A 21,886-nucleotide genomic window follows, 5' to 3' on the forward strand; every position below is an offset into this window, starting at 1 on the left:
TGGAATAACTTTCTAAAATTACTTTTTTCATTCAGATATCCCTACTCTACTTCTCCAAATAAATATAAAAATATCTCATTAAGCGAATCGATATGCTAGGTTGAGCTAAGCCCTGAGAATGTTTTAATTCCACATTAAAACCATTTAAATTAATATTTATTCCCATACGTGAGTATGTTGTTATTAGTTATAAGCTTAAACGACAATGTATGTTAATTTTAACGATTTCAAAAACAAACTTGTAGTTACGATATAGAAATAAAAAAATATATATATTTAATATAAATGTGACCAAGAATTTTAAATAAATTTCAAAATACTCGCGTTATTTTATAATCGCACCAAGTTTTGCCGCCACATGTTGGGAGGCCCTTTTTGTTATTGAAACATTTTCAATCTTATCAACTTTGTTTCAATATATTCTAAATTGGAATATCTAGCTCAAAAATATATCCAGATGTTATTGCTTTCCAACTCGATCCGTTGTTTGGATGAGACTTAATCTTTTTAAAAAAATTATTATGATCATTTATTCAACTCTCTCTTTAACATATTTATAGTGACGTAAAAATAAGTCGAACATAATATTTTCGTAGTATTTTAATCTTGATATGAAAACGTGATAAATATTTGCTCTATAACCACTTGTATCTCAATTAAACGTTTGTAAGACAGCGAAGTGTTTGCGTTACAAATAATATAACTGATAAAGCATCGCCCGTGCTGTCATATTTAATATGTCGTCTATCCGCTGAGAGTATTGATGTGTCCGAATTGAAACGATATTAATTTTGAATATAGTGTTGTAATCGGGAGTCAGTAGTAAGGAGCCGGCGCATAACTTTGCGCAGAACATCACATATAAAGGCAGAGGGAAACTCGGTTCATTCACAATTCACGGGACGTTGGAGCCGCTACTCAGTGGAAACTTTGAAAATTACGATAAACTTAAATATGAATATGAGATTCATTTTCTATGTCGTTGCATTCGTGTTTGCTTGGAATGGTTCTAACGGGCTCATGCTGCCGGTAAGTAACCATTTTATACGGTATTATAATTATTTCGTGAAGATTTTGAATAGGGATATTATTAAATATAATATATATATTTTTCTACCGAGGAGACGAGTTGAATAAATGTTTTTAATATTTTTTATATAATTTCATCGTTGTCTTTATAAAGTTTTATAGAAAGAACGAAATAAACACTATTATAATACAAATTTAAGGAGAGTATAAAATGGGAAATCGAGTCAACTTTAGTAAAATTGTCATGATAAATTATAAAATAATAATATTCGTGACGAAATATTCTAATATATATTTATAGGCAGAAGAATTTTTAAAAAATTACTTGAAAGTTTCTTGAAATCACAAAAATTGATTTTAAATTCTAAGGAATTAAATCACTTCCAATAACAAAATCTAATACTGTATTAATTTTTTTTTTTGCATAGTGACATCGAGGTGAACTGAATAGTTCCTTATGTTATGTGAAAATTAAGTAAATCAATGTTAAAGTGTATTTAAATTACCGAAAATCATTTTTCAGATTATTGTTTGTCATATGTATTTAAAGTTTTCAAAACAGAACGAATTCTAATAAAAAAATGTATATATTTTTTAACATTGTTATAATAATTCTAGTCAACTTAATAGAACACGTCCGTCACGGCCTCATTAATCGTCACTTGTCATCGCGGTATGTCTCTTTCTATTCTCAGATTTGTTAAACAACATACCAAAAATGTGAAAACACGTTAAAACAAAAGCTCTGTATTTATTCACAGATTCCATTTTTGTAGTGTGTAAAGAATTTTAGAGAAAATTATTATAATTAAAGCAAATGAAGGTTGAATCAATTAGAAAGTATGATCATGTCATGAATTTTGGAAATTTTGACGTTTTTTTATATATCGAAAATATATTTGATATTTACGTTTTAATTGTTATTTATAAATTTTAATTCAGGTACATTATTTAAGTTGTTCATATCGTAAAATTCGCTTTAAACATACTGAAAGTTTTATGAAAGGTGAAACTAATGCTACGTAAACGTACGAATCCCAAGACGATTGATTGAGTTGAAAAAAAAATCATTTTTGTTTGAACCTGATGCTTCACTAGATACAAACTTAAAAGCAACATATAAAAAATATAATATTTCCCTCACTTCGTATGTACAGAACATAAAACCTTCTTTATAAACTGCTTTTGATGACATTTAATCACAATTTGAATATGACGGTATAAAGTGTGACGTCATATTTTTCCTATTAGAGTAGCTTCTAAATATTGTTAGCAATAATTTCTAGTTAATGGGCGATACGTGGTCACATTTCTATGAAACCCATCGACTACTATGACCATAACTCACATTTATCAATTATCTAATAGCAATGTCATTGATAACATGCAAGAGTATTTTAAGTGGAAATATATTTGGATGAAAATAATATTGAGGTCAAACACATAGACGACTTTTATGTCAATAATTGCAATAAAACAAAAATAAATTTAAATCAGAATCAAATAACGTTCATAGATATGTCTTTAAGATTTATCACTTAAGTTATTAACGTACGATATAGCTGGGAAATTTGAGAAGATTTAGGTATGTTGCATCCGATCATTATAAAATTTACTTGTTACAATTAAAGTAATAAGAGCCATATCTTTATAAACTTAGAGATTTAATTCAATTTAATGTATTTTTTTATTTGTCTTTAATACAAATATGGTTTCTGGATTTATAATATATGCATAATTGTACTTACTTAATAACTTTTTGGTTCATGCATTGCTATTTACTACAAAGCTAACTGTCAAACATACTAAGCAAGCTTTGAAATATCAATTGAATATATATTAATCGTATGTTAGTTATTCGTACGCTTAAACAAACCTCGTTCGCGTTACAAAAGGATGTCAGCATTCTGAATATTATAAATTACAGAACAAACCAACTGGTTTTGGAATTATGTTATGTTATTAATACATAATATGATATTTTTCCCCAAAGTATTCCATACTTGATCCTGAAAGTAAAGGACAGTTCAGTTCAGTTGGGTCAGCAACAGTTTAATTTAGAATTAAAGCTTATTTAATTCAACCGACTGTTTGGTTCAATCATTTTGGTTTTTTATATTAACTGTTATAATTTTAACAATTTTGCCCCTTAACTATTTGGATGTTTATAAAAATAATAATAACAATTCCTATTTAATAATATAAAAAATTTAAAGTTTTTAGTTAAACAAGAAACCAACATGGTTAAAGATAAATGTATAGTTTCATAGATTGAATATAGGACTGCAAGAAAACCGTCCAAAACGTTTAAGATACGAAGAAAATTAAAAAAGTTTGTAACATATTTCGTGTTAAAAATTTGTCACAAGTTCATGGTAGTAATGACACTAAATTCTTTATATACAGTTTGTCTCTTACTTGAAATAAATAAAATTAGAGTACATTTTTCAAGAAAAAAAAAAAGACATCTTCATAAAATTCAGCCCTAACAAGTATAGACTTGACAATATTGCTAAAGGAGAAAAGGTCGATGTGCTATACGAAAGACACTTCAATGCAATTTATTTAATGAAATTGAAATGTTAAGCTACCAGTTGAATACGGATCGAATCCGAAATATAAAATAAATTTTCATGTCTCATAATTTTCCACTCAAAATATAGCCAATTAGTAATTTTTTTTATTTTGAAAAAAAAATAGACGTCTTATTATTATTTACTCAATTAAAATTGCAAATTTACAAAAGTAACAAGAGCTTAAACATTTGTTATTACTTGTCTTCGCAATTTATATCCATCAGATTTTGTTATAAATTTTCAATTCTTTATGCGCCACCATTCTGTGTAAAAAATTAAACCGAGTTTTATTTTTTTAATCTACCTAACGGCAATTTAAAAAAGCTCCCAAATCTGTCTACCCTTTTAGAAAATTACTCAAAACAAACACACAATTCCAATCGGATTTTATATATGAATATTCTATTTTTATATGTCATTCAATTCAACTAGTAATAATTAAGTGTTAGAATTATTAAAATTTTTGTTATGAGCTACTACAAAACATATCTCAATTTTTTCTTCATTTATTATTTGCTACAAAAAGAGATCGCTTGGTTTTGTTGGAATCCTCATCTTATTGGCTAATAATAAACAAAATTTAATAATATACTAGTATTTGATTGTTAAAAGTGTTATATTATTTGGAACATTATAAGATAGTGAAATTGTTCCCATCATACTGTTAAAATCATAATGTTCTGTCATAAAGAATAAGATTCGTCAAATCATAAAACGATTTAATGAAATAATTTCGTTTATTTTGATGAAGATAAATTTAGAAAAGAGAAAATTAATACTAATAAAATATTTATTAAGAATTAACACCAAGTAATTTATTTCAATCTAGTTTAAAATAACAAATTTTTATTTAATGAAGTATTGTATTGTTTTTATAAAATAGATTACTGTTCTCCATTTACCTATATAATTGTTTTAAAATCCTATGTAAATGTTTAAAATTTTTCTATTCGGAAGGAAATCCTAATATTTATTTTTTTCATACGAAATAGATGGAGACATAAAAGAAAATTAAGTTACTTTTACCCCAAAAAACAGCTACCAGGAATGTGTCATCAATAAAAAAACCGTTACAGTTTGCTATCTTTTCTTCGCATTTTATTACTTTGCGTAAATGAATATGAAAGATAAAACCGAAACATCATACAGGCTTAATATAAAATATATATGCATATAATTTTATAACAAAATTAGGTCCTAACAATTGGTGCTGGGGTATCAAAACCTCAAACTTAATTGTATAGAGTAAAAGTAATTAATATGAGGATATTAAAAACAATCTCCAGTTAGTAGAAGATAAACGTCTAGACAGGACCTACAATTAAAATTTTGTTATCATTGTATAAGAAATCATAAAGTTATAAAAACAATCAATTACTTCTGATTTTCAAAGATCAAAGCATTTATTCCTGATAGGTTTGAAGCGTTACAATATTTGAATTTCCTTTAATCTAAAAGGTTTTTTTACGGTTTGACACGGAACATAATTTAATACACATTTATAGGATAAAATTGCCTAATTACAAACAGTAAACAAACACACACATACAGACACACACACGCACACACACACAGATTCAAAGCAAGACAAACTTTCATGTTATTAACATATACAAAATTCGTCTGACAAACGACTAACAAAATATAATTAATCTATTTGTATTCGTTAAAAATGATATACTTAAAGAATGATAAAATGCTAAATTGTGTTCATCTTGTTAATTAATTATGTTCCAACAACTTGGCAACAACTCAATAATGGTTTTAGTCATTGGCCCCGTAAATGAAACAGTTAATAGCTTATCAACAAGGAATTTGAATATAAATTAACAATTAATAGCCTTTGCAAGAAAGTAGGAATGCCCAAGAATAAAAGATAAACTGTACGAAGATTTGTAGTGTTGGCAAAGTAGAATTAGTTTTTGTCATAAGCTAAAAATGTCTTTATAATATTTGCTATTTAATAATATTAGCTATTTTATTGGATACTGCGAACTATTTCCTTGTGTACCAGAAAAATTAAAAATGTGGAAAAGATTGCAGTAAGATTTCTATGCAAATAATATTTCTATAGTTATATATTTTATTTATTGTTATTTATTCAGATCAATCGCACATATTATTAATGATACAAAATAATAAATGTAATTTAAGTTTCCGGATTTAACAAACCAGAATATACAAAAAATTTGATAAGGGATTAAAAGTATTTATTTTATGATCTCTCATAAATTTCACTCACAAAAGTAAGTAACCCTTGTGTATTTAAATAGACCTTTCACCGCAGATTTTATTTTGGTCTTTGATATATAAACAGCCTTTAACATCTATGTTATAATAAATTTAAACTTACGTTAAACTGAACAAGAACATATTTTTATACTTTTCAATATCAACATACCACATATGTTAATAACTAAAATAACTGTTTACCAGTGGCATATTTTAGCAGCTTATGTTTGAAATCACTTCACAGAATGTACTTCGTCGTGGATATCTCTCAGATATTAATTAATCCTGGTGGTAGGATTTCAATTGCACTCTCTGTCAGTAGATTTTTATTTTTTATTTTTATGAAACTATTCCTTACAAGTACTTGAAAGTTGAAACCACATCACCATCTATTGAGAATTTGACAAACATCTTAAAGGTAAAAATATCACTTAGAATTCTTTGAACTTACCTAACTCAAATTATAATTAAAAATATAGGTAGGATTTTCTGGGTTATTGAATTTCATGATGATTTTTATAAAAATAATTCCTAATTGATTTTGTAATTAATACATCAAAGATACATTTTAATAGCCATCTTGTCTGTTAAAGACAGGCTTCATGACATCAACCTTAATTAATATTTATTAGAAAATTTCAAGAATATTTTTATTTTACTAAACTTATGCCTTATAATAAAATTAACAGAGAAGCACCCCTAAGCTGATTGAACACACAGGGAGTAAAGTCTCAATAGTCTACCCAGATCGGCATGATATAGGTACAAAGATTCTATTTTATACGACTTGTTAACAAAATTTATTGTCTGGTATTGTCTAAATATTATGATATCAAATATTTATTTAAAAAATCATTTTTTTTTTCACGATCCAAGATATTTTAATTTTAAATTTTATGTTACATTAATTAATATATATATATATATACATATTGTTATATATTATATAGAAATCACAGACTATATACTTGAAATTCTATATTCTATTCTATAATTCTATCATAACATCTTGGCTATTATCTGTTCTTATTTGTTCAATGATGTCCAATATGTGGAAGAAAAATACTTTACCTGCTGATGATATCAAAGGAAAGCCATCTTAATTATGTCCACATTATTGTATTAAAATTACACAAAGAAGAACGCAATTTTATTCCTTTCACCTAAATATCTTTATAACCAATACCAATTTCTTCAAAAAGACCCGACTACCGATAATTAGAAGAGTTTCCCCATTGTGTAATCGGATGTATTGAAAAATATAGATTGATTTTTTAAAAACCCGCAAACTAACCAAAAGCGATAATAATTTTTTAATTCTCATTTAGGTGCATCAGCTAAAAAAAAAAACCTTTAAAAGTAAAAAAAATATATAGTTGATACAGGAGGAAGAAAACCTATAAATGAATTTTCACTTTTTCTATTTTTCTGTCCCAAATTATTAAGATTTCTTAGTTAAATCTATACGTTTTGAAAAATATTTTTTTAAAGAAGGTAAGAAGGTAATAAAGCGATACGATTTATCCTTCCTCATTCTCGCAGCAAGCGATTGAAACGCTTTGTCTGCGTCAGTTTTTCCATCCACTTACAATTCGGCTACCTTAGAGGCAAGAATTAGGTAATGGGCAATTACTTCAATAGTGCGATAACCACCTTCGGACTTCATTTCCACTTACCATCAGGTAAAATGATAGTCAAGAATTTAAAAAATGAAAAAAGAGCCAAAAGATTTGATTATTTTATCAGGCTTAATCTAAAGTTAAAAATCGAACTAGCAGCCATTTTAAGTTGGTACTAAAACGAGAGTTCTTTCATAAAATATGTTTATATGTAAATAATACTTGTTTAGACGATTGTTCACATATTTTATATAATATAATTTTTCTATTGGTTTCCATTAATCTATTTTAGCTAAATCACACATCACACATTAAGGATAACACTAAAATTAAGCCATTTTTGGGATGATCCACATGTGAAATAATAAATTAATCGTTGGTTGAAGCTAACTCTGCTCGCCTTAAGGGCTGGTCGTAAAAGGAATGCATAATAAAATTCTCTTATAAATTACTGTCTTTCTAAAGGTCTCTCACATTTGAAATGCAAAAAGGAACTAAAACAACCCATCATAATTTCATACTAACATTTTGAAAATTAGGTACTCCGTATACCCTTTTATATGTCTTCTTAAGAGCATGAAGAATAATAGTAGTAAAGACATACTTTCATATATAATAAAGATTTGACCGCGTGTCCTTGTGCATTTTTTTTAAACATTAAACAGATAATAACTGACTGTTTGAAATCAATGTATAATAAACTTTCATGTTTAACCACACTTGTAAACTTCAATTAATAGACCTTTGATGTCTTATGGCTCTGATAAAGTTTACACTCTAACATTAAGAAGCGCACATTCTTGATTGCTAAGTCCACGTAATCCTTTGAGTGTTAATTTGCATGAGATTATACCGAATATCAAGTAAGGAGAATCTCATTAATTGTGTTATTTCTTATTTAAACATCCATTTTAGTCACAAATGGTATTGTGGGTTTTGATGTATTTTATTTTCGCGGATGCTTATTGTTATAGAGTTATTTAATTTCACTTATGGGGTCTTTAAAAATCAGTGTTTGATAAAAGAGATGCCTTTAGAGTAAAATAAAATTTGTATATAAGTAAAATTAAAATTTAATAAAAATATTTAACGTAAACATTTTGTAATTTTTTTTTCTGTGTTACGCTCGTACCTGATATCACAGAATAATGAAAATTTATTTAAATCGATGCATTTTCATAAGTAGGTTCAATTCTGTTTATTTATTATTTTTTTTTGAAATCTATCCTTATAACAACAAGATAACATTTTATTTATTTGTATATCCAGACAAAAAGTAGTACTACACTTCTTATCAAATTTATGTCGTACAAACATAAATGAATTTCCAGATCTATATGGGCTATTGAAGAGATAATGAATTTTATCAACAATAAAAAGTGAGTTAATAAGTATTGCAGCGAAATGTAGAGCATAAAAGTGCGCTAGTTTATCTTTGGTGTTTAAGACTTAAGTCTTACAATTTGAAAATGATTTTTATTTTACACTAGACATTTGAAATAAAAAATTATATGCAGTAAAAATAGGAACGCTTATTTTCACGATTTGTGGTTTTATATTGTTTTAATTGAATATTATAAAATAGTACAATTAAAATAAAGACCAATATCTCACCTTCTGTATACATTATAATCAAGGCAAGAATAAATAGTCTTTGAACAATATTTTACCAGTATTTATAATCTGCTTGTTTTTTAATTTTGAATTTTTAAATTACCCTTGAAAATTTAATGAAATTTGATATGCAGTATCTTGAAATTTAAAAAACTCACGGTAACAACATACAGTTAGTTTCCATAGGCCATTATCAAGGGAGGATCATTTTATTTTCAGTGATTTACCCAGCAATGGACACGTACTATGATGATTTATTATAATAGAATTTTATCATCACATAATACATTTCCTGTGTATACACTTTACTTGCGCCTCACGTCCGTAGCTTTTCCTTCTATATTCACAGCAGACTCACACAAGTATTTTTATATTCAATTTTAATACCCTGCAAGTATTACTACAAACTTTTAGATTTAAGTGTTTATTTAATAATAAAATATATATAATTCTCACAACTATTAACTTCGATAGTACAGTACATAATACACCAATAGTATGTTTTATACATTAAATAAATTAGATTTGTATGTTCCTTTGTTGTAAATGTGTTCCTCAGGAAGAATACATTTATATTTCTTCCAAATAAATTAAATTAGAAAGTAAAAAAAAAATTAGTTTAAAGTTTGAGGTGTATAATATAATTTAATAAATACATACACCTATCATTTATAAAACATAAAAGTAATCTAACGTTTAGTTATACATAGGCTTTGAGGCAAGTGTTTTATTTTTAGCGCACTCGGCATCCTGATTAAATCTGCAAAGTACTCAATAGATGGAAGTGATTATGCATGCGTAGACAAAAGAACGCTAAGATAAAAAGACAAGAAACCATTGAACCTTTATTTCATTAAAAAATAACTATGCTCTTAACGTTATCAGAGCTGTGCTAGAAGGGGGAGAAATCAAATTAAATTAAACCTGAAAATAAACATTTCAAAAGACGAAATTGCCTAAAAACTTGTAAAATATGCCGAAAATAAAAAAAAAAAAACTATATAAGGTTTTGTATTTGGCACCGAAATTTAATAAATGTGCTCGTGGTCGTGTCAGTGAAACATGTGGCTAGCTAATTAAGTTTTCGGATACTGCAACTTATTGTAACCATTTATATTCATTCCAGTTCATTGGTCGCAGTCATTGGAACCTTTTTAAAGAAGAATATTTTTTTTTGTGTTTTTATTAAACATATCTTTATAGGAATAGCTGACTTTTCCTTTAACATAAATTAAATTTACCTAAGATATATTCTGATATTTATAAAAAAAATAATGGGTCTTTGTCTATATAAACTCTATGATTAGCTATTAAAGTAACTAGTATGAAACTAATACCTTTATTCTGTAGGGTTGGAGGGCCCAACGTGGCCCAGCCCAGGCTATGTCGTGGTTCTCCAGGGTGCGTCGCTATCCTCTCCCCTCGCATAGGATCATTGACCCCATCGAAGGTAAGTAAAATGTATTTCCTTCTTCAATAGTGTTTTTAAATGACATATAAAATCATATGTACATTTATTTGTTAAATATTAACTTCTCACTAAAAATATTACAAAGTATTTCTTACGTAGAAATTAGACTGTCTTGAAAATAAATAAACCTTTTTAAGTTATATTTGATTGTTTACGTCCCCAACACTGAATACTGATACTAATAAAATGAAATACAAATATTTGTCATACTATTGGGTTATAAAAACAAAGTTTGATCATATGAATAATAGCCGATAATTGTTTTTGTATGAAATTAATTAATACTAAGGAGAGGAAATTCGTAAAATGTATTACCAAAAGGTTTTTTTATTTTGGAAGCAGAATTTATGAATAAAAGGATTAATCTGTATTTGGGTATAGTGTTACCTTCTATTCCTCTTACCGAATAAAATCCTTTACACCTGTCTCAATTCAAATCTCTTTAAGAAGCTAGCAACAACTAGGAAGAGTTAGTTTATATGCCAAGTACTGTCATTTAACTGCATTTAGAATTAACCGTAACAAACTTAAAGCTATCTAAGGTTTTGTTTAATACTTTACTGAATTATCCAGATTGCTTCCTGGTTACGTCTGAAGAAGGGGAGTTGTTTTTCAAATCGCCTTCCGATGAACCGATTGTTTGCGGCATTTACATGATAGCTGATCCGGATAAACGGATCCAAGTCATCTTTAACTACCTCGACGTGCCATGCGAGAACGGCGGCTTGGTTGCCGTAAGTTTTAATTTCAAACAATTTAAAAAAAAAATTGCCATTTCACTTCAAAATATGTTAAATAGTTTTTAATTCACATTCATAATCACGAAATAATCGTATCCTGTCTATAAATGTGTTTTTTTTTTAATGTTTTAGACATTAACAATGCTCTCTATTTTAAATGATTTATAGCATCTAATAGTAAAATTTCTTATTTTTTCTATTCTTAATATATGTTATTTGTTTAAAATTGTGGTTGCAGACGGCGTAATTAAAAGTTTTTAATTTATTTAATGAGGTTTACCCTTCTCAACCATGTTTGCACACAAATCAAGTATTTCAAAGCATGAACCGCTTGAAGCTAATAACTCTTAACTTCAGCTGTAACAAGGTCGTAGTTATGAAACATGTATTGGTCCCGAAGAAGTTTCAGGAATACAAAATTTAAGCCGCTGAAAACTCGGCAACGCATTAGTTTCAAAGTTGTATTCGACTGCGAATAGCTACTTGCCTTCCGCTAAGCATAAGTAAAAAGGTTTGAAAATAAAATTATTTAAACTATAGTCAATAAAGTATTTATTTTTGCAAACAATATAATTAAAAACGAAACAAATTTTAATTTTCAATTCATAAAATTGCTCTCTATAAAATCACTTAGCTTCATAAGACTCAAATTAAAATATCTTATATCCATTAATTTAAAAGAAAAGTTATAATCTATACAAGCATATTTTACACTAACATTCATTCAATACTACATACCTAATAAAATACCTTAAGATTAACCTTTATCCTAAATAATTCTAAAACAATTACTCCCATAGAAACAATGTCATAATCCATAATGTTTCATGTCAATCTGATTATAACATCAACTTTCTAGGAAAGATAATATTATTATTTTAATTCATCTAGTTACTTTTCACTAACTTATAACTTCACGAGAAGTTTCTTGAGAGAAGTTTTAATATATTTAAATTCGTTACAATGTTAAATTATACTAACTTTTATAATCTTATCTATATAATCGTTTTAACATCGCGACTTAATTTATAACAGGGATCGAATGTGCTTTTATGCTAAGTGTTGACATTAACAATTATTAAAATTAATCATGCTTTCATATTTATCTATTCAGATAGATAGATATTTTTCATAGAGTATACATTTTTTTTTTGGCTTGTCTTTTGCTGTTAGCTCCAGTGGCTTTTACAGCGTCATCGGGGGATGGGGTATCCGAATGGGATGTACTCTTGAAACACAGACTCGAAGGGCCCGGAAAGGTACGCAGATCTGAGGGTACCTTTAAGAAGCCGGACCTTGAGTCAGAACGTCTTTGAAGCGAGTATGGCATCGGAGGATGCCGTTCTCCTATAGTGGAATGCCAATCAAAGTTTCTGTTTCAGAACCTCGTCTTCGCTGGCGAAGTCGATGTGTGTGCGTGTGTGAAACTTTGGTGTGTTAAGAGGAAATTTACCCTGTATTGTCAGTTGTTATATGTCGTCAGGATGTAACAGCACGTCTTCATGACCGCTTTTACCTTTCGGAAAGTTAGAGAACCGAGAGAAATTGGCGGTTTTTCTTAAAGATCGACTTGAAGTGTGTTGCTATTGAAAGATCGGAGTTCCTGATATACCAGAGTGCATGAGGTCATGCAAGTGAATCTATTTTGTAGCACTTTCAATTTGTTCATACCTACAGGACATGGCTAGAACTATACAGGTCTTGTATAGTGTGTCCTTACTTCTAAGGGACATTTGAATACAAAATGACACTTGATTTCGGTAAAAGTAAAATGGTTCTTCTTAATAGGTCACCTTTACCAAGGGGTATAGGTATACAGCTCTGTTCCTTACTATCTGAAAACACGGTGTTCTTTTTGAGATTTATTTCTATCTTTTGTGGGAGAAACGATTAGCATAAGGCATGATCCGTTTCTTAGATTATTCCGAAAATTTTAAGCAATCTAACCGTCGAGTTATCCATCGTTTTAGCAATTAATTGGGTAACGTGAGACATGGCAAGGTTCGCATCCTCTCTTTAGTGTAAGTGTAAAAATAAAAAAAATCGTTTCATATATTCATAATAAGAGTGGTTTTAAACTTAACGTGAGTTGTTATGAATTCAGAAGATAGAGAAATCAGATAAAGCAGTGTTGAGCCTGGTGGGTTCTGATATTCGATACCAATTTAGCTCGTGCTGCAAGTAATGAGAAGTAAATTTATGTGGAGGATGATAATAAACCACTCTTAAGCCGAGTTAATTTATTTTGTAGGTGGTAATTAAACGATACATTTTACAATTCAGTGGGTGTGAATATGAAAGCAGAAATATTCAGTAGATATACAAAATAGGTTTATCAAGTATGTACATAAAACCTAATTGGGTGTAGAATTCATGATAGATAATATAATATATATAATAAAGTTACATACTAGATTTCCAGAAAATGTTTATTGTTTTATGTACATCAAAAACAGTTTTGTATAGTGATGATATATTCTAATACAAATAATTTCGGTGCAAGAAGTAAGTACAATTATCCTAAGTGCAAAAACATATGAAGAAAGTAACTACATAAAATATTAAGTTTATAAACTTAATGAATTTACAATATTTTGAATAATTTATTCAATTTTTTTTAAGTCTTGTTTATGACACTAACATGAAAGTAACATGAAAGTGAGGAATATTAGATTTAAGGAAAAGTGAAAAGTTAAGCAATAATAACGAATAAAGAGATAATTTTATGTGTATATCTTGGAGGATTTAGCAGCTAGAGGATGGACCGTGACCGTTTTCGATGAATAGGAAGGGCTTTGGACTTGATGAATATCAGAATGGGGCAGTTGTTTGTAGTGGCTGTGTAGTTGATTATTTTGTTTATTAATTTTAAATTATGGTTTTTACAGCAATAGCATATAGGAGAACATTCGAGGCTGGGACAGGAGTTGGATATGTAAGAAGAAATAGTGTTCCTAAATCGTGTTTCCTGTCCAGCTATGTTTATTGACTAACGAACTTAAGACACTTCTAGCACTGTATGAAAGAGGAGAACTTTTCACCTCTTGAACCGCATTCACCCTCTAATGATTCAAGCATACTTTCCCCAATTGTGTAATATATAGTAAGTGTAAGTTCATGGAGTAGGAAACTAGGACGGCGTTGGAAAGGAGTGGTGTGCGATTGTTCCCAAGTTTAAATCGTAAGATGAGGTCCGTTTCTGCGTATAATGTGAGTGCTTGATTTTGCCGAGTGAGCAGATTTCAATCGATTATAGATTATATCTGGGTTATTTTTCGATTAAGACGGGTCTGCGGTCGGAATCTAGCTTGGATAGGGTCTTCATTAATTGTATCTTGAGGGTCACCTTAGTCTACTTTTGTTAAAGATGTCCGTTGTTTTTTATTTAATCTTTTTTCACTAATTATTTATTTCTACTAACTTATAAGGGAACAAAAATTTGTGTGTTTAAACGAAAAGCCGATGACAATTTTTGATTATATTTGCTCAAAACTAAAATTTTTATTTATACATAAGCCGATCTTTATTTATGCATATAAGTTTATGAAACACTGTTTTTTGTCTAGTGGGTAGACGGCTGGGAATTGAATGGCCAAGTATGGCCAGCTGATGCCTGGGACGATGACAGGGTCGTGGAGTCCTGCGACAAGCGTCCACAGCGCAAGTTGGTCTCCAAGCAGAACGCTGCCCTTGTGCAGTACAGAGTCCCAGCACGAGGAAAAGGATTTGCTATTACAATAAGACATATTAGAAATCCGAGACGTGAGTTTAAATATTTCTTAATCATTAACTCTGAGTATTTTTACTCTTACTAAATATATTCCAAATTATTATCATTCATATTCCACGTTCCAAATAATGTAATGTTAAAATTAATTTCAATATTTCATTTTATTTAAATAAGTAGTAATTTGTAATATAGTTTTTTTTTACTTTACATGTAAAATAAATAGAAAAGGTAAAAAAGATTTATCTCAATAAAGGCACGTCAACGCTTTTCATAACGCCATATAATGAATAAATGAGATGAAAATGTCAGGTTTATTGATAATAATTGTGACCCAATCTCCTTAACGCTCCATTTATCTAATAGGCTTAGCAAGTGACGAAAGCCGTGATTTTTACTATTCATGAATAAACATAAAATATTAGAATCTACCTTCTTAATACACAAATATTTTCAAATTTATAAAAAAATATATTTTATATTATTAAATATAATTTATTTAAAAATTCTCTTTATTGGCAGCTTGTAACTTAATGCTTTTTGGATCTGATGGTGTATACACTCTTCGGAATCATGGAGAGACAGGGAATTGTTCATTGCTGGCAGTATCTCCAGCTACTGTCCGTGTTTTGGACTTAGACGTGGGGCAGACTGTGAAAAGAAATAGCCTCCTTGAAGTCGAAACTGGAACTATACATCATGTAAGTGTAAACACTTATTTTACAAACCGATATCCTTCTCTTAAAATATACACTTGAAGTTCTTTAACAATTATGTTTTTTGTCGCATTGAGGTATTTATTTAATTTCATCCAAAAAGTAGAAATATTTTAAGGATTAACAAAAAAATTTTTTTTTGTGTCTCTCTTTGTCCTTTATTTAAGAGTGTACATAGGCAAAATACTATAAGCGTATAAAAAATAATTTTATCCATTCAATATACCTTAAGCGCTATTTAATTCAGGGTAAAGCTTGTTTACCGTTGTCCCGAATCCTGAAATTTCGTTAATCCTGTAACATCATATAATGAAACCTTATATTTTTAATACAAAATATTTTATCAAAACCACCGATCCCAGTTAACTAACTAGTTTAAATATGTTAGTCTTTGGAGTATTATATATTTTTTTTGTGACAAAAACCTTTATTTGTCGAGTATTGTTTGTAAAAGAAAGACTAAAGATATATATATAGTATACCACCTGACCTAACAAACGCTGTTTTGCCAACAATTTTTTTTTAAAGACACTTCTAGTATATAAAAAAATAACTAAATTATTGTATGTGAGGATGTGGTAAATGAGTGAAAGAAGCAAGGAGCGCGCTGTGAATGATGATGCAATATAACAATAACAAATTACTAAACATAAATTTTAATTTTTTTATGATATATTCCTAAAAATTATATCATTTTTTAATAATCTTTCTCAATCTTTTAGTGCTATAGCGTGAACAATATTTTTTGTTAGTACGTCTTTAGCTAACACCCACAAACTGGATGATTTACCCACTCGAGAACCTGCCACGCATAATTTTCCGTGTGAAAATGATGGTATGCTCAAATGTAAGGAAAATTTCCGTCAAAAACAGAGATCTTATAATTAAAAACAAAAAAAAATACCAAAAATATTAAAAAAGTAGATGACGATAACTTGGTTTTAATTAGCTGTTTCTCTAACATAACTTATACAGTGATAATTAATTAATCAGTTATCGAGCGTGATCTAAAATGATTAATTATTAAAATGGTTTTTAAAAAATACGGGTAAATGATAAAAGCGTCAGAATTTTGAGTTGTATGTATTTTTTTTGCCTCCTTATAACAAAATAAATAAATTGTCCGAAAAATTAAAATAAACGTTAGGGGTGGATAAAGCTTTCACTTAGTATATGAAAATAGACAGAAGTCGATTCTCAGACCTACTGAATATGCATAAAAAATTTCATTAAAATCGGTAAAACCGTTTCGGAGGAGTCTGCTAACTAACTTTGTGACTCGAGAACTTTATATATAAGATTTATATATATACCATTAATTGTATATTTTTTAGTGTCAAATTTTATTAACTGTTATTCATAAAACCCGTAATTTATATTTCTGTGATTTTTATGTTACATTTATTCATTGATTATTCTAGAACAGAAGAGATGTTTTAGTATTTCTTTAAATTAAATTTAATTTTAAATTTTAATCAAATAATATTTCAAACACATTTAACGTAACTGTAACTAACAGCTATGACTAAAAGTTCCGGAAGCCTTGTTACTGTTGTATTGAGATGTGCTTCTGAATATGTGGCTCTCATTATCTCACTGTCACGTGTTATCCTTCGGTGCTTTTCAAATGAACATGTTATCTAACTAGTTGTTTCAACAAAATTTCAATGTGAAAACGACTTTATGTTTGAGCTAATTAAGTCATGTGTAAACGGTGTGTTTATCTAGTGCACAAAGCGGGGACTTCACGACTACGTAGATATTGGCGGGGCTAGTGGGCTCGACCACACCAAAATGGAAGTGTATGATAGCTTATGTGGACTCGACTCAAACGAAGGTAAGCCGTTAACGTGAGTACATGACAATAGTCCAGTCTCTTCATGTATGAAGCCAGAATTCATATTGAAATATACATAACATAAGGTAGATAAATACATTCAACAGTAATACAAATATATTTATATATATATATATAAACATATATTATATATTATTTCTACCGTGTTATATAATATATTCTTTAACAGTTTCTTGTATTCTAAGTGGTTCGTTTAGTATAAAAAACTACTTTATAACTAAAGTAGCACATTATTTTATTCCACTCGGAGCCTGAACTTATAACCATTTCAAGGGCCCTTTTTCATTCTTCAATCTCTTTAACAACCTGTTGTCAGCTCGGTAAACTTCTTTTCTTTTTCTTCCATACATTAAAAGCATTTGACCTTAACAACAATAAAGCTTAAGAAGATTTAAAATTATTATGTATCCATAGATACTATATTTTAAATTATTATGTACATATATCGATAGAGAGTATATTTTTCCAAAGAACGTTTATATGTACATATTATGAGATAACTTAAATACATAGAAATAATTGGCGCAAAAATTTTACTTTTAGTTTGTAAACTAAATATTTTTAGCAATTCATTACCAATTAATCGGTATTTTGGAGTAACACCTTTTACATACAATTGCAATTGGAAGTCATTAAAATATCGTCTTCACTAACGATTTATATGAAATTTGAAACATAGTTATAAATTTATTGTATTCAAAGATATCTCATTAAATTATTTCAAACCAATTTAGCTTTTCACTTACTAGGATTAAAAAGTGTATTTAAGAAATATATACGATAAGAAATAGTGTATATGCTCCTATAACGAGACGGCGTTATATTATTACAATCTCAATATGTCACACAAGTGCTTTGGATTATGATATAAAAGAATAATAGGGGTTACAAAATATATTATTAATAACGTAAGTGGCACGAAGTGGTCTCTTCTTTCTGTGGCTGTTTCTGAATTCAATATTAAATATCGATAATAGACTTTGCCTTCCTTCGACATAATTTTATTATTTTCGGGAAATTTAATTTGCCTTTTAAAATAATACTTTTTTTATATTTATTGGTTTATTTGATCTATGAAATACAATATAAAGCTATTAATTAATTGATTTTCCAATTAATACCTATTCCTTATCGACCGTAACTCTTATAAATGAAAGTTTTTTTTCCCAAAATAAATATAATAGATATGAATATAAATAATTACACCAATGACCGCTTTTCTTTCGAAAATTGGCCATCAATTTTCGTTATTGCATTTAACAACTCAACCTTATTGTTAAGCTTTTAGCGGACGATAAACACTTTAAGATAAAAATGATGGCTCATCTTAGAATTGACTTAGAGATTTCTTTATAGATATAATTTTGATCTGCCATTCTGTTATTTTACTGTAAGAATTAACAATATGAAATAAAATATTGACATTTCTTTAAAAGAAAATTTAAATCCACTCTGTTATACTTAGTTTAACTTGTTGATAGTTAAACATTTTGTTAAAAACAAAAATTCCTGTATAATATTGTACCAAACATAGTTTGAAATTTTAACTAATTTATGAATAGTAAGAAATTTTGATAATAATTTTATGATTTACTGTTTGTTATACAGAATGGGAAAATGTTTTATTTATATATAATTTTTTTCAATTATATATTTTTTTCAATCTTATTTAATAAAAATTATAATATATTTATATTACCTCTGAAGGAAAGACGTGGTTATATAAAAACCAAGTAGAAAATATATAATTTTTAATGGAAGTCCTTATCGAGTCTTATACGGACAGAATGGACTTTCGGTAGCGTTTATAACAACAATTAATAACTGAAAAAAAAATTGTTTAAAATAATTGAAATCAATTCATTAAAAGATTTATTTTACGAATGACGTTTGAGATTTATTTATGTTTTTTTATTTATTGAATTCGTCTGTTACAAATATACGTTCATTTCATTGGTAGGCGTATGTTTTCTAAACTAAATCCAATATAACGTTCTAATCAAGGTGGGAATCTTACCCCAGCGACCAGCAATATGATATAGAGTATGAGCTTACGTCCAACGGAAGGATTTCAGAATAAGCTTTTAAGTTCATAAGCTCACATTCAGGCTGTTTTGTTAAACGAAACTCTATGGTGACACTCAAAACAAAAGACAATAATAGACAAGATTGAGAGAATTTTTTTGCTTAATCTTAATAGTTTATTACTAGCTTTTAATATAAATATTTTTTCTGTTTTAATTTTGAATTTTCAAAGTTTTTTGTTTAAGTAATATAAACATAAAATGTGGAAATCAAATATATATTATAAAAATTGAATCACTACAATGAGAAGCCTTAATCACACAAGATGACAGATTTCTTTGTTGAACTAGCGACAATGATTTTCTTTATCAACCGCAGAAGGAATGGGCACAGTTATCGTCATTCTCTGTAAAACGCTGAACATTGGAATGCTCAGAATCAAACAAACGATCCAGTTTGTCGAATAGCTATTCTCATAAATCACATTGTCGTCTAGAATTCCTAGATTAGTGTCAAAACCATGTTGCGAAATCAAGGATTACTTCTTAATACAGACAAAGAATTAGGAATAAGCTAGCTTGCTCTTTTCACAAGTAAATTAAATTGTTTAGCGGCAGCTTTAGTTATTGTACATCGGAAATGATTGCTTTAGACTTTAGCAGTTTTATTTGCTCTGACCACATGTTTTAAGGCAATTTTTCTGTATCTTTCACAAATACTAGAATCTTAAATTCTCGAGCCACTTTCCTGGTTGATTTTATATCATACAATTCTTTTTCCCAGCTCGCCGCTCAATGTACATAGCCTGCGAGGACACCGTCGTACGATTGGTTTCTAGCGGACGCTACCAAAATTCTGTAACCCTGGCCTTCTCTGCCCTCCCCCTGGAACACATCGAGCACGCTGATCTCATTTGCGGGATGAATGATATTTAAGGACGCTATCGTTCCAGACGTCGCTTTGTCTCTGATATTACGATATTCTTGGAGTAGTGTTAAATTATCAAGTTATTTGAGCAGTATTATCAATAGTGAAGTATTTATTGGAGCTCTTCAGGTAGATGCGGTATAGTATTATTGTACCTTGAATGTTTGAAATGAATTTCTGTGTCTAGTCATTTGGATGATTGAAAGTATCAATTGCCAATATATTATTTAAATTATGAAAGATGTTTGTTTCATTTTAATTATAAATATGTATGTAAATAAAAAAAAATAACGATATTCGTGTTTTATTTCCATCCAACTTTTATAAAGTTTAAGTTTTTTTTTAAATAAGAATCAACTGAATACTGCATAATAAACTAAACGAACAGTCCTGACACATTTTCACTCTAACATAAATATTCAAGCAAGTTAACTGCACTCAATTAACCTAATTTATTAATAAAAAGAGAATATGAAAGAAAAGTTCAATATATAAAGGATAAAGTTTCAAATAAAACGACATTATTTAAATAAAATTTATTTAATAGTTATTCGAATAAAGATATGTTATTTGATATTTAACACAAATTTTATAACTAGTATCTATTTTGAATAAATAAATATTTGGTTTTGGCAGAGAAATAAATCGTGGACATTGTAAAGTGATCTGTAAGACAATTATACCAAAAAGATTAAAATAAAATTATAATCCAATTCTTGCAAAATGGAAAACTAAAATTTTCATAAAATTTTAAAGTATTTATTTTATTTGTCTTACTATTTTATCGGGATTAAGACTGTCAAAATATAATACTTAAATGTTGATATATAGTAATTTCGAGGGTATATAAAACTAAAGAAACATAATAAAAAAATACAGATCACCACACAAAATATCATTATAACTTGTTATTTAACGTATAGTTTAAAGAATTTCCTAAAGACAACTAAACAGAAAACTATTGATGAAAGACTAAAAGCGTCGTAGCTTATGGTTGAAATCCAAAATTATCAACAGATATTGTCAATGTCATTTGCATTTCATTGTAATTGTAAATGTGAGTGCACATTACACTAAGTCTCAAGCTGAGACGCATCAACCGCTTATTAGAGACTAGTGTAATGTGTACCATCCTTAAGAGCGTATGGATATATGTATGTATACTTTAGATAGCACCTAATATAAGCAATATCTACAAGATCTTAACGTATTTCCAATGATATAATTCTCACATAAACAGATAATTTCATATATATATTTATGGGAGGGTTATTATGTACTCTTAAATTTGATAAAATTCTGATATACTAATTACGAAGAACGATACAGTTCAAAATCTTTAAACTAAGGTA

The 21,886-nt window shown here is 28.4% G+C and overlaps 1 protein-coding gene across 1 annotated transcript; it reads left to right on the forward strand.

Moving 5' to 3' along the window:
• Positions 1 to 672: 672 nt before the first annotated feature.
• On the forward strand, positions 673 to 20,830 carry LOC116767057 (corticotropin-releasing factor-binding protein). The gene is made up of 7 exons (XM_032657208.2): positions 673 to 1,029; positions 10,421 to 10,520; positions 11,115 to 11,275; positions 14,848 to 15,043; positions 15,531 to 15,709; positions 17,453 to 17,561; positions 20,391 to 20,830. The coding sequence occupies exons 1-7, from the start codon at positions 955 to 957 to the stop codon at positions 20,540 to 20,542; spliced, it is 972 nt and encodes a 323-aa protein (XP_032513099.2). The 5' UTR covers positions 673 to 954; the 3' UTR covers positions 20,543 to 20,830.
• Positions 20,831 to 21,886: the final 1,056 nt, after the last annotated feature.

The sequence above is a fragment of the Danaus plexippus genome, chromosome 10 (genome assembly GCF_018135715.1).
Source record: "Danaus plexippus chromosome 10, MEX_DaPlex, whole genome shotgun sequence".
Classification (NCBI taxonomy): Eukaryota; Metazoa; Arthropoda; class Insecta; order Lepidoptera; family Nymphalidae; genus Danaus; species Danaus plexippus.

What these genes read in the sequence shown, in the direction of transcription:
- LOC116767057 (XM_032657208.2), top strand. Translation starts at nt 955, where the DNA reads ATGAATATGAGATTCATTTTCTATGTCGTTGCATTCGTGTTTGCTTGG. An exon ending in AGAACGGCGGCTTGGTTGCC is followed by an intron (nt 11,276 to 14,847) that starts GTAAGTTTTAAT and finishes TTTTTTGTCTAG; the next exon opens with TGGGTAGACGGCTGGGAATT. An exon ending in AAACTGGAACTATACATCAT is followed by an intron (nt 15,710 to 17,452) that starts GTAAGTGTAAAC and finishes GTGTTTATCTAG; the next exon opens with TGCACAAAGCGGGGACTTCA.